The sequence below is a fragment of the Oryzias latipes genome, chromosome 10 (assembly GCF_053564925.1).
Source record: "Oryzias latipes strain Hd-rR chromosome 10, Olatipes_Hd-rR_3.1".
Taxonomy (NCBI): domain Eukaryota; kingdom Metazoa; phylum Chordata; class Actinopteri; order Beloniformes; family Adrianichthyidae; genus Oryzias; species Oryzias latipes.
The window spans coordinates 20,435,552-20,450,935 of record NC_136246.1 but is presented as its reverse complement, the minus strand read 5'-3'; the positions used below and the strand labels follow the sequence as shown (position 1 = coordinate 20,450,935).

The 15,384-nt window shown below is 41.5% G+C and overlaps 3 protein-coding genes across 11 annotated transcripts; 1 reads left to right on the top strand and 2 right to left on the bottom strand.

The window, feature by feature from the left end:
* Window positions 1–630: 630 nt before the first annotated feature.
* Window positions 631–5,885, bottom strand: LOC101163179 (protein FAM53C). 6 transcript variants are annotated; one of them, XM_078954275.1, is made up of 5 exons: window positions 5,747–5,885; window positions 3,853–4,108; window positions 3,718–3,778; window positions 2,374–3,152; window positions 631–1,885 (listed from the first exon to the last, which is right to left on the bottom strand). In XM_078954275.1, the coding sequence occupies exons 2-5, from the start codon at window positions 3,952–3,954 to the stop codon at window positions 1,628–1,630; spliced, it is 1,200 nt and encodes a 399-aa protein (XP_078810401.1). In that variant the 5' UTR covers window positions 3,955–4,108; window positions 5,747–5,885; the 3' UTR covers window positions 631–1,627. The 6 variants fall into 6 exon arrangements, with proteins under 6 accessions (XP_078810401.1, XP_078810402.1, XP_020562297.1 ...); XM_078954276.1 differs by having other exon boundaries at window positions 2,374–3,119; XM_020706638.3 differs by having other exon boundaries at window positions 3,868–4,108.
* Window positions 5,886–6,202: 317 nt separating this feature from the next.
* On the top strand, window positions 6,203–9,879 carry phykpl (5-phosphohydroxy-L-lysine phospho-lyase). The gene is made up of 13 exons (XM_004073324.5): window positions 6,203–6,393; window positions 6,480–6,598; window positions 6,701–6,860; window positions 6,936–7,010; window positions 7,085–7,172; window positions 7,253–7,369; window positions 7,479–7,561; window positions 7,629–7,854; window positions 8,022–8,176; window positions 9,080–9,169; window positions 9,251–9,384; window positions 9,458–9,502; window positions 9,740–9,879. The coding sequence occupies exons 1-12, from the start codon at window positions 6,335–6,337 to the stop codon at window positions 9,499–9,501; spliced, it is 1,350 nt and encodes a 449-aa protein (XP_004073372.1). The 5' UTR covers window positions 6,203–6,334; the 3' UTR covers window position 9,502; window positions 9,740–9,879.
* Window positions 9,508–14,996, bottom strand: hnrnpaba (heterogeneous nuclear ribonucleoprotein A/Ba). 4 transcript variants are annotated; one of them, XM_004073325.5, is made up of 9 exons: window positions 14,861–14,996; window positions 14,170–14,401; window positions 12,361–12,529; window positions 12,127–12,285; window positions 11,916–12,047; window positions 11,747–11,837; window positions 11,462–11,617; window positions 11,266–11,351; window positions 9,508–10,810 (listed from the first exon to the last, which is right to left on the bottom strand). In XM_004073325.5, exons 2-8 carry the CDS (start codon window positions 14,382–14,384, stop codon window positions 11,281–11,283), a joined length of 993 nt encoding a protein of 330 aa, XP_004073373.1. In that variant the 5' UTR covers window positions 14,385–14,401; window positions 14,861–14,996; the 3' UTR covers window positions 9,508–10,810; window positions 11,266–11,280. The 4 variants fall into 4 exon arrangements, with proteins under 4 accessions (XP_004073373.1, XP_078810406.1, XP_011478567.1 ...); XM_078954280.1 differs by lacking the exon at window positions 14,861–14,996 and adding an exon at window positions 14,499–14,639; XM_011480265.4 differs by having other exon boundaries at window positions 11,747–12,047.
* Between the last annotated feature and the right edge of the window lie 388 nt (window positions 14,997–15,384).

Genomic DNA, 15,384 nt, shown 5'->3' with positions numbered 1-15,384 from the left:
GTATTTTGTACCCACAAATTAGTATTTTATACACACAAATTAGCATCTTGTAAGCAGACATTAGTATTTTGTGCACACAAACTAGCATCTTGCACGAGAAAATTAGTACTTAATGGGCACAAATTAGCATTTTGTATACACAAATTAGTATTTTGTGCACATAATTGGCACGTTGTAAGCAGAAATTAGTATTGTGTTCACCCAAAGTAGCATTTTGTGTGAACAAATTAGCATTTTGTGTACATTAATTAGCATTTTGTATGTATAAATTAGTGTTTTATGTGCACAAATTAGTATTTTGTGGCCACAAATAGTAGGAATTGATGATAATAGTATATGAATACATTTTACGCACACAAGGAGTTTGTACTTTCTGGAACAAAATGCTAATTTGTGCACACCAAATTCAAATAAAATGGTAATTTGTGTGAACAAGTACAAGTTTGTGGTCACAAATGAGCAATTTCATTTTTTTAATGTCATGTCCGTAGCTCTGCAGCTTTTTCATCAGTTTGTGAAAGAAATCTACTTTGAAAAAGATTTGCAACGTGTGAAAATCAACCACTAGGGGGCAGAATAATCTCATATCTCACTTGCTACAGCCCTCAACAACAAAAGGACATGACACAGTTTGGGAAAAAATAATTCTCTATTAAATTTTATTCATACACAAATTGTGCGGGGGGAACATTCCCATCAGAAAAAAGAATTGGTTGAAAAAGGCCACCATCTGCTCCTCCAGCCTCCGCCGCTCACAAGTGTACCTACCGGTACAACATACGGTGTTCTGCCCTTTTGAGTCCACTGAATCAAGTTGTCCAGCAGACTGTTTGTGTGCCACACATTCAAAGATATGTGAATCTGCACAAATGGAAACTGCAAAAAAGTGCCTGGTTTTGTGAAAAGAACACCAGATTCCCCAAAACGTGTGTTTTTTTCAGCTTAAGGCATAGTTTGCTTATCGCCAGCATCACTTTAGGTGCGTTTATCAATCAAATGCAGAAATAGATGAACAAAAAACTCGGAAACTTCCAATGAAACGTCCTTTTTAACAGTGTAGACTTATTCCACAGGGGTGAGTTGTGGATTAAATGTGTGAGGAGGGGGAATTATCCTGGAATGTATCGTTCCAAATATAAATAACAGTTTTATTTGGAGGCTAATTTTTAGAGTAACAAGAACTGAAACATTTGCAACAGCTCACAAAGGATCAATTTAAAGATCAGCTATAAAATCAGCAAAAGACAGAAGAATTCCAGTTTGACCCGATATCTACTGGATTTAAGTGTTTTTCAAGTTAAGACTGTTGAGATGCTAACAAATTGAAACGGCTAAATCAGACCTGTGTTGAAATAAAGAAATAAAGCCTGGACTTGCAGAGTTGCTAACTTGCTCATTTCCAAGTCCTTTTGGAGTGTTTAACAGGCAGGCACTGACATTTTTAAATGCTAAATAGTGACTTAGCTCAAGTCTTGCAATGCAGTCTGAAAGGAGGGTCTTGATCCTAAACACTGCAGATGTGCCTTACAGATGCAGCTTATTCCCAAAGGGTTCTGTCAGGCAGCAGGAGAAAGCCTACAGGTGTGCTTTTAATGGTTATGAATGCATTAATAGCACCAGAAAGTGTTCAGTTTTCTTCTATGAGATTCAAGTCTAATTCTGTGCAGTCTCTTTCAAAGAAAACCTTTGTTCCCACGTCCATTATATTCGGTTTTCTTCCCTCCTCCTCCTCCTCCTCTTCTTCTTCTTCACTTTCACTTAATGGCCCGATGCTGACCTGTCCAAGGAATTCAGCGGGGGAGAAAGACAGGTGATGCTCTGCCGGAGAAGACACCGGAAACATGCAGCTGCCCGGTCCACACAGCAGGCTGTCACGACTACTGATCTACAGACGAAACAACAAAATCACCTTGACTGAAAACTTAAACCAAATAAGAAAGTTATTAGGGAAGAGGAATAAAAATAAGTGAATTTAAAAAAAAAACACATCTTGGAAACTGTAAGCAGCGGTAAATTATTCTGGTTAAATGTAAAATGGAAACTAACAATATGTGACCAACTCTATGTTCTTGTGGAAGTGTACTTTTAACACCAAAGGAAGTAGGTCAGCTTTAGGCAAAATATCTAAAAACGGTCAAAGTCCCATTTTAGGAGACTGCCTTAAGTCATTTTTCATGTGTCAGGTCGTGGTTGTTAAATTATTTTGCGTTCACTAAGGTGATTCCAGAATGCAGCTGAATAAATGAACAGGTTCATAAAAGAAGGGTCATTTATGTATGAGGCCCAATAGAATCACAGCAAAAGGATATTTGTCAGCTCTTAGGGATTCTAATAAAAACAACAAATATCCAGTGAATAACTTTCTAAGCTCACCTGTGTCATCTTGCTGAAGTCCAGGCCAGGTCTAGGGCAGGGCAAAACATCTGGGTCACGTCGCCTCTTCAAGCGGGGTCTGCGCATGTCACACGGCTGAGAGTGGCATCGAGGAAGTGCAGGGGGCAGGCCGCGCCTAGAGGAGGAGGGCGTACTGCAGGCCGAGGTGGGAGACGGGGACAGACCTGGCTGCTCCACGCCAGAGAAGCCGGAAGGTGAGGGTTGAGGGTGCGAGGATGCTACAGAGGCGTTTTGAATGTGCACGGGGGACAGGGAGAAACAGCGCTGGAGCACTGAGTGAGAAACAAGAGGGGCTGGCGAAGAGGAGCAAGACGAAGGCAAAGCGAGGGAGGCAGCAGTGTTCGGTGCATCTGGGGGTTCCCAGGGGAAGCTCCATGACAGAAGGGAGTCGGATGACAGTGCTAAACTAAAGAAGGTGGGACTAGATGATGAGTGTATAGAAGAGGTGAAGGAAGAACTGGGACCACAGAGCGGCACTGAACTGGCCGCTCCTCCACTGTGACAGCCATGTTTGACTGGAGTCCACACTTTGGATGCGCTGGGATGCCAGGTGGAGCGGCAGCGGGACAGGTCCTCTGGGACTGAGAGGGAGCGGCAGTGGCGTTTTGGAGGTGGAGGGGGTGAACTCTGGACCGTCTCGCCCGCCCCCGCCCTCTGCTGTGGCGGTTGAGAGTGAGATGGAGATCGAGTGGAGTCGAATATGCAGAAATCTGAGGATGGGTGCGCTGTGGAGGAAGCATGAGTAGATGAGCCAATCTCTGAAAACGCAGAAACAAAATTCAGGACAAAAAAGGGTTTGAGATATTAAAACTACTCGAACTAAAGAAGGAGCACATCACTTAAATTTAAAATCTATGCACTTTTTCTCAGTCAGCTTTAGGATCAATTTTAAGTTTCTTTTATTATTCTGTAAGTCTTTCTTTTTACCAGATTTATTTTAGTTTATGAACTCTCAGAGCCCTCAGGTCCAGGTCTGCTGGTGGTCCCAAAGGTCAGAACAAAAACCCACGGAGAGGCCACATTCCAGCACTGTAGGCCTCGCCTGTGGAACAGCCTGCCTGAGGATGTGATGGCTGCATCCACTTAGGAGGCTTTTAAGAAAAAAACTCTAAATTTATCTTTTTAGCCCAGCCTTTAAGTCATTTTTGCATTTCCTCATGTTTTAATTTGACTCTATGGATTGTTAGTTTTTAGAGAATGTGTGCATGTTTTTTTTTTATTATGATTACTATTCTGACTACTATTTTTTAACTAATTTATTTATTTCTTTAGAGCACTTTGGGGTGTTTTGTAGCACGAAAATACAGTTGAATTTGAACTTACCTTGAATTGTGCTAGATTCGCTCCATGAGATAGTAGGACTGGAGCCCACTGCAGGTAATGACTATAACAAATGTGATAACTTGCTCTCAAAAACAAAATTCATAAAACCCATTTAGTTCAAAAGACAATGCTTACTTTTTTCCAACTCACCACGGTGGAATTGAAGGAGAAAGCTTTGTGATACGGTTCCTCCAGGCTCTGCTTACGGAGCTGCTCTGTAATAAGCGTAACCATCATCACCGTCCAAGGAGACGCATAAAGATTCACAAAGGGGGTGGTGAGGATGTCAGTCGTCAGGAAATCCTGGCGTGGTCTGTGGCGTCCCCCTCCGCACCTCAACCAGCCAGACTGACCCGCACCGTCTCTACAGCATCATCACCCCTCGCGTCACCTTAAGAAAGATGAGAAACGATGAAGCTGTCAGTGATCTACAGGAAAAAAGTTGAACACGGAGCAAAGTTCATATAAAGTTCTTTAAAAAAAAATCACAGGCAGATATATAATCCCCTTATGAAAACTGATCACACATTTGAGAACCAAGCCACAATAATTGTTCTGCCTATTCATATTGAGAGACAATGTTTTTGAAGAGCAAAGTCATATTAGGTAGCATTTAGTACAAAAGACATAGAATAGGTCTTACCTCAAAATATCTGGGTGATATGCAAGAAATTAAATGAGCTGAGTACAATAACCTGGTAGAAAAAGAGTTGTATCTACTGCTGAAAATGGAAGGGGGAGGGACAGAAAAAAAGGATGGGGGAAGTGTATGGGAGCTGAATGGGACAGGGCTTGAAAGCGTAGCACAGCACCTTCTAAAGAACACATTTATCTGGGTAAGTCACACTGGTGTCAAGTTGCTGGAAAGGATCGGACCACGAGAGAGTCCATCTAGGACGTTTTACGGCTGTATTTCCTATCCAAGTAGAGCCCTTTTGTAACCTTTGATAAGTTACAGAGTAAACCACCAACTAAGGTTGTTAACCTGCGCTTGCCATGAGGAAAAATCCATGTAAATCTTTAATCAGTACAACATAAACATCTCAAATTGAAACTAAAAGAAAAAAAAAGCCTTAAATCACCTGCTTTATCTAGGTCTCTGTGTGGTGGTTAAAAAGTGCAAAGGCTAAAGTACACTTAATGCTGCAACCAGAGTTAGCTTTTAAGTATTATACAATGAAATGCAATTATTTCAAATAAAAATAAAAATAAAGGAAATTTGATTACGTTTAGAGTTTGAGCTTTCAGGGTTAAAATCTGGCCTCCAGGGCCTGCCTTCTTGTGACAAACATGGTGCTACTATGCTAACTGTGGTTCACACCACAGTAGTCAAAATAAAGCTAGTCCTATAGCAAAAAGAAGAAAAAGGAATTGCACTAAAAATCTCTAAAAAATATATTTAAAAAATTGCACATCTAACACGTTTCCTAAAACAAACTATAAACAACAGTGTGTGCTCAGACTGACTCTGTCTGAATCTGAGCGACATGCAGGATGTGTGTGGTTAAATAGTAGTTGCATAGGTACGACTTGACTAAATGTCTTCATTTACATCCAAAGGAAATAATGAGTAATTTTTACTGCGCAATTCGCACATTTATGACGAAATTATGAGACAGCACGTGCTCTTTCACCAGAAAATGTGTCACGAACCTTACATGCAAAAAAAGTACTATCACTGTAATAAAGAAGGTATTATTGTGTCACGTCTCTACTAGCTACATACACGTATTTTCACGTGAAAACGACAAGGTAAAAAGCACGTTATGTCAGTAACACAATGCAACTAGTGACACATCAAGACGTTAGCCGGTTATGTTAGTTAGCTAAAGATTATAACCGTTATCTAAATATACTAGAAGTACGATATTTTATTTTGTTAAAGAAATTCCGGTTTGTTTGGCTCCTAACACAATTACTTAATTAAAAAAAATTGGACTTTGCATTACTGCGATAACTAATTAAAAGCAGCTAGCTTGGCCGTTTTACTTCACATAGCTAGCATGCTACAGCTGACCTGATGAATTACCTGCTTTCTATGGTTCCTTAGCAACCGAAGCGGGACACTGAATGCACCGGGTAACCAGAAGCTTTGCGGAATATTTATAGCCCTTGGACGATACCAATATAGAAAAACGTAATAGGTGGAACATTAAAAATTAAGGAAACGACGGAGCAAACATGTGACAGATGTTTTTGAATTAATTTGTAATCACATGCATTTTGAACTCAACAAGACCAAGAGGAAACGAATAAATGGCCTAAAACAAAATGTCACGGTCACCTTTGGATTTGTTAGAATAGCCCAATCGAAATAAAGCTACAGCGTGATTTAAAACAACTTTGAGAAAAATTACAAATTATTAATTATTTTTATTTTACAAAACATCAGACAGAGAATATTTGTTTGTTTTTCTGTTTTATCTTCCAGAAAAATTAGGCAGTGGAACTTTATGCAGCAGGGAAACAATAGCAGGAAAATGGGAAGAGACACGCTTCTCACGCATGCTCAGTGGCACAGTGCTAACCAGCTGAGTAGGAAGAAGAGTTGGGTAAATGTTTTAAACCTCCTGTAATCGACATATTATATGACTCACCGTTTCACGCTTTGCATGCTATGGCTGAAGAAAACTTTACTAAAGAAGAAACCCTCGCGATGAGACTAAGGCTAATTGGGTATGTGAAGTGAAGTTTTGATACTCTACTGTGCTATGGACACTTAAGGTACATGTTTCTTACAAGTAATTGTTTTTTTATTACAGGCAGTCATGTCGACTGTTTTACAAAGAAGACCCTGTCAAAATAGTGAGAGCAAGAGGACAGTACTTGTTTGATGAAAATGGGAATCGCTATTTGGACTGCATCAGCAATGTCCAACACGGTAAAATGCTTAGGGACCGAAATATGAAACAATTCTGCCTCCTAGTGGCCAAAGATTGTAAAAAAAAATGCAGATAATTGACCCCATGTTTACCCCCCACAGTGGGTCATTGTCATCCTGCCGTTACAACGGCTGCTGCAGCACAAATGGACCTTCTGAACGTAAATACTCGGTTCCTGAACGACAAGATAGTCCTTTATGCTGCTCGTCTCGGTGCCACTTTGCCTGACAAACTGTGCGTCTTCTATTTTGTTAACTCTGGGTAAGAAAGGCCCCGATATTTTTACAATTAGTCATTGATGGAATACTATAGTGACTGTTTATGCCTTTCCCACAGTTCAGAGGCCAATGACCTGGCCTTGCGCTTGGCCCAACAGTACACCCAAAACCAGGACGTCATAGTTCTTGACCAGTAAGCTCCATAGCTTCAAAAAATCTGAATTTACCCATTAACACCACCCTTAATGTAGTCTCCCCCTGAACCAGCGCTTACCACGGACATCTAATGTCCCTCATTGACATCAGTCCTTACAAGTTCCGGAAACTGGCGGGGCAGAAAGACTGGGTTCATGTGGTGTGTAGGTCTATGCACAAAAATTCTGATGGCGATGTTAACGTCTGCTTATCGGAGAGGATGCGCTTCGTCTTTTCCAGGCGCCTTTACCAGACACCTACAGAGGGATGTACAGAGAGGATCACCCCAACCCAGGCCAAGCCTATGCAGATAAGGTCAAAGACCTGATAGAGGAGATCCACAGGAAAGGTCGCAAGGTTCACTGTTCATTTTTATGAATATTCCTGTTAAGATTCACCACTCATCACTCATTAACTGTGGCTAGCACAATATATTTGAGTTAACTTGAATTGCTCTTTTGCATAGATCTCTGCATTCTTTGCTGAATCACTGCCAAGTGTTGGAGGGCAGATCCTCCTGCCCCAAGGATATTCCAGTAAAGTCGCCGAGTGAGTAGTGACTCAGCCGCCTTTTGTTTTTTGATTTAAATGTGATTGGTGCAAATCTACTTTGAAGGTACGTGCACTCGGCTGGAGGAGTTTTCGTGGCAGACGAGGTGCAGACGGGGTTCGGACGTGTGGGGAGTCATTTTTGGGCTTTCCAGCTACAGGGGGAGAATTTCTGTCCAGACATAGTCACCATGGGGAAACCCATGGGTAATGGTCACCCTGTGGCGTGTGTGGCAACAACAGTAGAGATAGCTCAGGCATTCACAGCGAATGGAGTGGAGTACTTCAATACGGTAAAATTATGTTCAACTAAAATTCTATTAGAAGAAAAAAAAAAGAAGCTTTTTTTAAGTAGATGCTCACAACTGAGTCCCGTATGTTAATCATTTAGTGAAATTCTTTATCCTGGTTTTCTGTGAAGCCAACACTTTAAAAATTTGTGTCGCACTGCTTGATGCAGTTCGGAGGGAATCCGGTGTCGTGTGCGATTGGCCTGGCGGTTCTTGATGTGATTGAGGAAGAGGACCTCAGAGGAAATGCCATAAGGGTGGGGGAACATCTGAAGGGGTTGCTCAAAAAGCTGCAAGCAAGACATGAAGTAATAGGAGATGTAAGGTAAGGAAACCAGAAATACCTTATTTAAAATCATTTTTAAAAAATGACAGTCGGTTGGGTGCTTCTTCTTCACTCAGCTGTTTTTACATAATTTCCTGGCCAGAGACCTTAAAATCGGTGCAATTTAGTACTTGGTCATCCAATAAGTAAACAGTAATAACTGAGCTTCATACACCTGTTATGTTTCAATTAAATGCATTAAAGTCCCACTCTGATCGTCTTTTGATCTACAGTCAAAGCGTCCCTAGTGGGCTTTTAATTATGATCGTGCCTTTTTCAGTCTAAATTTAGAAAAAACTGTTGTTTTCTAGAACAGTATCTGCAGAGCGGTAGTAGTTCATTAGAAATTCACCTCTGAGTTGTGGGCGTGGAGTAAGTCTGCCCACTTCCCATCATCCATCTGTTGACACTCTCCCATTAGCTGACAGCCCCTCCCACCCTAACCTAACATTAACGGTGCAACAAAAATGGCGAGCAATATTGGAGTTTTCCAGCCGTACAGCCTTGAGCCAGATTCCACCTAGGACGAGGAAAACAGAGACGTACATGGATCTATTTGCACACAGGTGCATCGAGATGCAGCGAAGCAGGGAGCTTGTGGCTTTTACCTTCATACCTACAAACTCCTTCCAACGGCATTTTGGTGTTTGCTCCTGGTTTACGATGTGAATAAAGAAATCAGCCTAATGTTCTTTATGTGTGTCCTCTATTGAGAGACAAATAGCACAAGAGCAAAACATGATTTTCATTAGAGCAGGTCTTAAATGTACCATTGTCTTTCATCTATTGTGGGATAAACTACAGTAACTAGTTTTGACTTAAAAACAAATGTCACTGTAGAGGTGGTTTATAAAATTAAGTCTACATGCATCCATGATGCTCACTGACCTTTGTCCTCTCTAGATGTGTGGGACTGTTTGCAGGAGTGGAATTGGTTACAGACAGAGAGAAGAGGACTCCTGCCACCAACTTAGCTGCGTTGGTGGTGAAAAGGTGAAGTCTGATGGTTCAGGTCATTGGAGTTTGATTCTGCTGCTGTGAATTTAGAAGCACTCCATGATTTATCTATAATAGGTTGAAGGAGGAGGACAGGATCTGCATGAGCACCGATGGCCCATGGGACAACATTTTGAAATTGAAACCACCAATGTGCTTCAGCGTTGAGGATGCAGACCTTGTAGTGGCGTGCCTGGAACGCATCCTCTCAGGTGAGTCACGCTCAACCACCCGCACAGCAAATGATGAACATGCGTGTTTGTGACAGCGTTTGATTGTTTATAGACATCAAAGCAAACCACCTCACGCTGGAAAATGAAGACATCTAAGGTTAGTTCAACCTGTAAAAAACTTTTAATTGCATCACATTTTCAGGTGGTCACATTCATAGTTCAGAGGTAGAGATGTTACCCGTTCTTGCAGTCGTTCCAGTCTAGCGTTGAACGTTAAAAAAAAAAGCGTAGGAACCACATGAACAAAAGCAAAGTTTACATCCAGAGCACATCAAGTGGAATCAGAATGTTGTGCGAAGAACCCCCTTTTTGAAACTGAACTGTTCTTTTACAGGTCTTTGGCACCAATTCACAGCATCGCCATGGACCAAGGCATGTCAGCTCCCAATACATTTTCTTCATTGGGAAGGACTCCCAAGAAATATTTTAATCATGAAAGCGCCAAAAATGCAATAAAGTGATACTTTTAGAGCAGTTCTTTCGTACCTAAAAAAGATCACTTACCATTACCTATGACAGAAATGTTGTATGTGGGCATACAATGAATGGAAATCAACATACATCCAGTTATTCTCAGGATGATGAAGCCCTCTGCCAATGCTTTCCAAAGGTCGTCCAAATCAGGGGAAAAAGTTTACAAAATCTGCAAGCCTTCTAGCGATACATTTACCATTAACTTTACAAAGAACAAAAAAAAGATGCTTTTTGTAATATGAACCAAAAGTTTATTTCTACCACTTTTACCCAGGACATTTGAGGAAGGAAACTCCAGTCACAGAGGGAATGCCCTCTTACATGAACAGGCTTGCATTCAGTTCAATGACACCAGTAAAGCCAGTTAAAACTGCAAACATAATCAAGAAAAAAGAAAGGAAACTCTTTAAAAACCAAGACAGAAAATAGAAAAGGGGGGAATGACTCCATCTGTATGATTATTGGCAACACCAAAGTGACACACCCACTTCTGCTCGTGTTAAATCCCTTCTTTTTCTACGCAAGTCGTGCAGAATTCTTTCAATACAAGAGGAACACTTTTTTTTTTTTTACAAACAAAAAAACCCAGGAAATAAAAAAACAACTAAACGATTTTATTTGAGAGCTTTCAAAGCTCTTGTTCCTCCACACGTGTAAATCCAGTTGACATGTAAAAATACAACCATACAATACATTAGATTCAAAAAAGGTACCAAAAAGTACAGTAAAAAAATAACACTTCCATCGCTGGAAATGTAAATGGACACAAAAACCAAAAACAAAAAGTGGGAAAAAAAAGTGACAATTGCTTCCCCAGTTTCCTCGCTTGATCTGTACAAATGGAGTCCAAATTTCTGCCAACTCCAAAGGAAAAGCCAGAGCCCATGTTCGCTGTGGTCAGACCATGGATCTCTTTATATTTACTTTAGACCTTAGGAGAAAAACACGGTGCTTTGCGTTACTGAGAATAAATGCCACCTTGCATGCAGTTACATACAGACAGACAAGTGCATGAATGAGTTTGACGGGTCAGTGAATGGACAGACAAACTTTGAAGGGGGGAGGAGGCGGAAACACGACAGCTAACCATGACACCTAGCACCCTCGGCGAAAAGCTCAACGGCCTCCTGTTCCTGTTCTGAGCCACCGCAAACTCAATCCTCATCGATGTTCCAAGTCTTTGCAGGAATGCAGCGCGAGATGACTGCATGACATCCGCCAGTAACGACCACAGACTAACACCCACCCACCCACCCACACCGCGGCCAACCCTGAACCCCACAATGCTTGGATGGATTTGGAGGAGATGGAGATCTCTGGGGTCAAAAGGCACTAATGGTTAAAGCTACGTTCTCATACTACCACGGATGATGCAAGGATGCATACCTGCACTATGAGTGATCAGTATGGCTTGTAGCTACTCTGGTGGCCTCCACGTCTTGGAGTTTTCCCATAGCTTGTATTGCCCTGGTCTGGAGGACAAGAGAAAAAAGGGACTGAGTTCTTCTTTATAACAAGGAGGACCAAAAAAAATAAAGTTCCTCTCATTCTGTTTCTCTCCCTGGGGGGACTTATCGCTTACTGTAATCGTAGCCACCCCCATAGCCGTAATAACCAGTGTAGTCATAGTTGCCATAGCCGCCATATCCATAGCCCTGCTGTCCATAACCATAGCCCTGGTTGTTATATCCTTGGTTCCAGTAGTTGTTGTAGCCTTGATTCCAGTTTTGGCCCTGGCCTAGAAACAAATCACACGTGTCACAACTCTTAGCAGCTACATCAGCTTTGGTTAACCATTACAGGTTGATTAAGAAGTATTCTGGTGTTATGAAAGCATGACTGATAAACGACAAAAAAAAGGGCTCACCTCCACGCCCCCTTCCACGTCCACCATATCCACGGGCGCCATACTGCTGCTGCATGTAGACCTCTTTGGGTTGGGCGATTTTTATTTCACACTGCAACGCCACAAATGAGAAAACGTTGAGAAAAATTCCTAATTCTGCATCTTTACTGTCAAGAATTGATGCATTTACCTTGCTTCCACCGACAGTGTGGTACTTCTTCTCCAAAACTTTCTTGACTGAAGGCTCTTCTTTGTATGTAATGAATACAAATCCCCTCCTCTTCTCAGTCTTTGGATCCTGCGGTAGCTCAATAGTCTCGATCTAAATAAGAGGAACCACACTCATTAAACTTTATACCATATTTTATAAACCAAATAAATAAAAATCACATGTTTGTTACCTCTCCAAAGGCTCCAAAGTACTCCTCAATTTCCTCCTTTGACAAGTCCGGTTTAAGGCCCCCCACAAAGATCTTTTTGACTATCTCTTTCTTCATGGCCATCGCTCTCTTGGGGTCAATCTGCCGACCATCTAACCTGTGTTCCTTTTGTTCAAGAACCTATAAATAAATCAGAATGAGTTAGAATTTGACTATTGGGATAAATGTGGACTTGTACAGTTTCCAATCACTCACTTTGTCTACACTGGCAGCATCTTTAAAGAGAATGAAGCCAAATCCTCTTGACCGGCCCGTCTGCTGATCCATCTTGATGGTACAATCTGTCACCTCGCCGAATTTGGAAAAATAATCCTTCAGGTCTTTCTTGCTGGTGTCCCAACTGAGGCCTCCAACAAACATTTTTCTGAAAAGCAAAATAAAAGCAGAAGGTTAGCCAAACGGGTATACCTTCCCGGATGAAACACCAACACAGTTATTCCATAATTATATTTTGTAAGGATTAAATAAAGTCCATTAACTCTACAGTGAATAGGATGACCGGTACAGATCTACAAAGAGGAGCCCATGCTGGAGGGAGTTGCTTTGGGTTGAAATTCAGTAAGGAGAGCAGTTCATGGCAATCAAGGGTTTGAAGGCCCACTTGGATAAAACAATCGCGGTTTTAACTCAATTATTTGACTTTTTTTCTTGACATTCAAAAAGAAAGAAATTCTTGAGATGTAAACAATACATTAGGCAGACCATAAGTTCCCTGCTCTACTCCTCTACTTCTGAGGAATCCACTAGTAGACAAACCGATCCATGTCCATCTTCATTGCCCTCGTCTGAGCTGCTATCTGGCTCAAAACTGTGCGGCTGGATAGCTCCGTTTTTAATGCACCTCTAATGTCAGGATAGGGGTGTGAGGGACTGTAAACCATCAGGAGAGACTACATAGATGGATGATGGGGGTCTGGGGAGGACTTATTCCAAGCCAATGGTGAGGTGAATTTCTAACGCTTTGCAGGAACAATGTCCTAGAAAATGACAGTTTTATTTATTTTATTTTGGCTAAAAACGGCTTAATTATACCTCTGGAAACAAGTGGGACTTTAACTTCCAGACTTGAGAAACATTACATGATGGCTGTGTCCGAATTCCCACCCTAATCATGAACTATTCAAAAACTATATAGTGTGGGACTATGTAGTGCCCTGGATTTTAGAAGCAATTCAGACAACATGCCCACTATTTTTCCTTAACCAGAGAATATGACGTAATTGAATTCAACAAGTGAAAATCGTTTTGCAACGACCATTTATGAATCCACTGAGTTATGAAGATGAGAAAGTTGATGGTTTATTAAAAAAAAGCACATTTAAATACATTTTTAATTGCAAAAATTGTACAGACAATGCAGTGTGGTCTATATTCGCCAATCTAGTGAGCATCAATGCACACTGGTTTTTTGCAGACTTCTGGGAAATCTTTAGGGCACAATTTTGGATTTGCAGATTCAGACAGCAGTACAAAATGGCGAACACGCTATAAAGTGAGTAGTGAAAGAATTCTGACATAGTTGACACCTTATCACACACGACCCCCGCTATAAGAAGGGTGAACTATGACCTTGATACTGACTATCCGAGCTAAATAATAAAAGATTTTAATAATAAAAAAAAAAGTTATACTATTCTCTGTCAAATAACTCCTTGGTGTTGAAACCTCCTAATGGATCCAATGTACCTGTTCCTGCATAAACACCAGCAGTGTACATGCTGTTCCAGAGGTCTGTTGACCCAGTCACGTGGAGGTGGGAGGTGGAACTGCTATACTCTAAAGAACCGCATGATTCAATACTATTACAGTCTGGCCAACATGAAATTTGCACATTTGAAACCCATATTCGTCTGATTAAGTTTCAGGTGAAGCGCCCATCCCCCACTCAGATCCATACATGGCGCCAACAAAAGGCCGGCGGAACAAAGAAGCACTGCCAGCCACCTAGCTTGTCAAGCGATGCCTGCTGGGAGAACTTTGTTCTTGTGCATGTTTCCCACTCACCCCGCATCTTCTTCGCCTTTGCTCGCGTCGATCTGGCCTCCTTCGTTGCCGCCGTTCTGCGAGCTCCCATCCTCGGCGTCCCCGCTTTGGTCGCACTGGTTCTCGGCGCCGCCGTCTTCCCCCTCGCCGACTAGGCCGGCTCCATTAAAATCATCGTCGAGCTCGTGCCCGTTTTCCGACGTCTCCATGTACTGCTGCTCCGCTTCTTCAGACATTTTTCGTACTATGACACCTACACCCGAGGAAACGATAGAAACATGCCTGTTAATGTCGGCGTCTGTCGTGATTCTGTTCGCCATTACCCCATTACGAATTCACGCTTTTCCCACCATTTTGACCAGCAGATTGGCATTTCATACATTCCAGTTTAAACCGGGTTTATAGCACCAAAAACTCATCTTTTTTACAACATCATCATGGCGGCGACTATCGCCAATCAAGAGTTGTTCTGCCGGGCGTAGAGATTAGCGACGTTGTAGCCATCTCACATCGATAAACCCGGACTGTGCAAATTAAATTCGCAGTTACGTAAGTCAGAGGCCACGCAGCCCTGAAAATTATTAAAATCATGAAATATCGTTCTTCTGTAATCAATATAATGAGAACCGTTTAAAACACAAACAAAGAATGCAGGTAAAATTGCGATTGCGTCGAGTTATGATGAAAAAAAAAATTATAACAGTCTACTTACAAGCCTAGCAGCCGGAGAGCTCTCTTCAAAATGGATTCTCCCACGCGACGAGAAACTCATGGTTGGTTTTCTGGAACCGGCAGGGGGAAAAAATTGACATTTTTCCAAAGAAGCTTTCTGATTGGACAAGGCCGACTGTCAATCACAAATCAACCTATCACACCAGAGTTAATCTCTCTCCTCTATTTTTTTAACACCACTCGTTTCCGCCCCGCAGACGAGGGGAAGGAGTTTAAAAAAAGAAGTGCGGCGTTCACTGATATCAGTTAAATGAATGATCATTACAACGCCCATGTATCCCCTTTCTTTAATTTTATCTTAATCTTTTTTATTTAAGTTTGTATTTTTCTGTATTATTGTTTTTTTTTTACTTAACTTTATTAAGGTTGTTTACATTTTTCTATGCCTGTTGTAATTGTAATTTGATGAACACTTTATACGACGGCGACAATGTTGTAAACATCAAGTGTTTTTTCTACTTAAAAAATGACGCTTCCGTAGCGAGATTAACGATCGAAAATCTT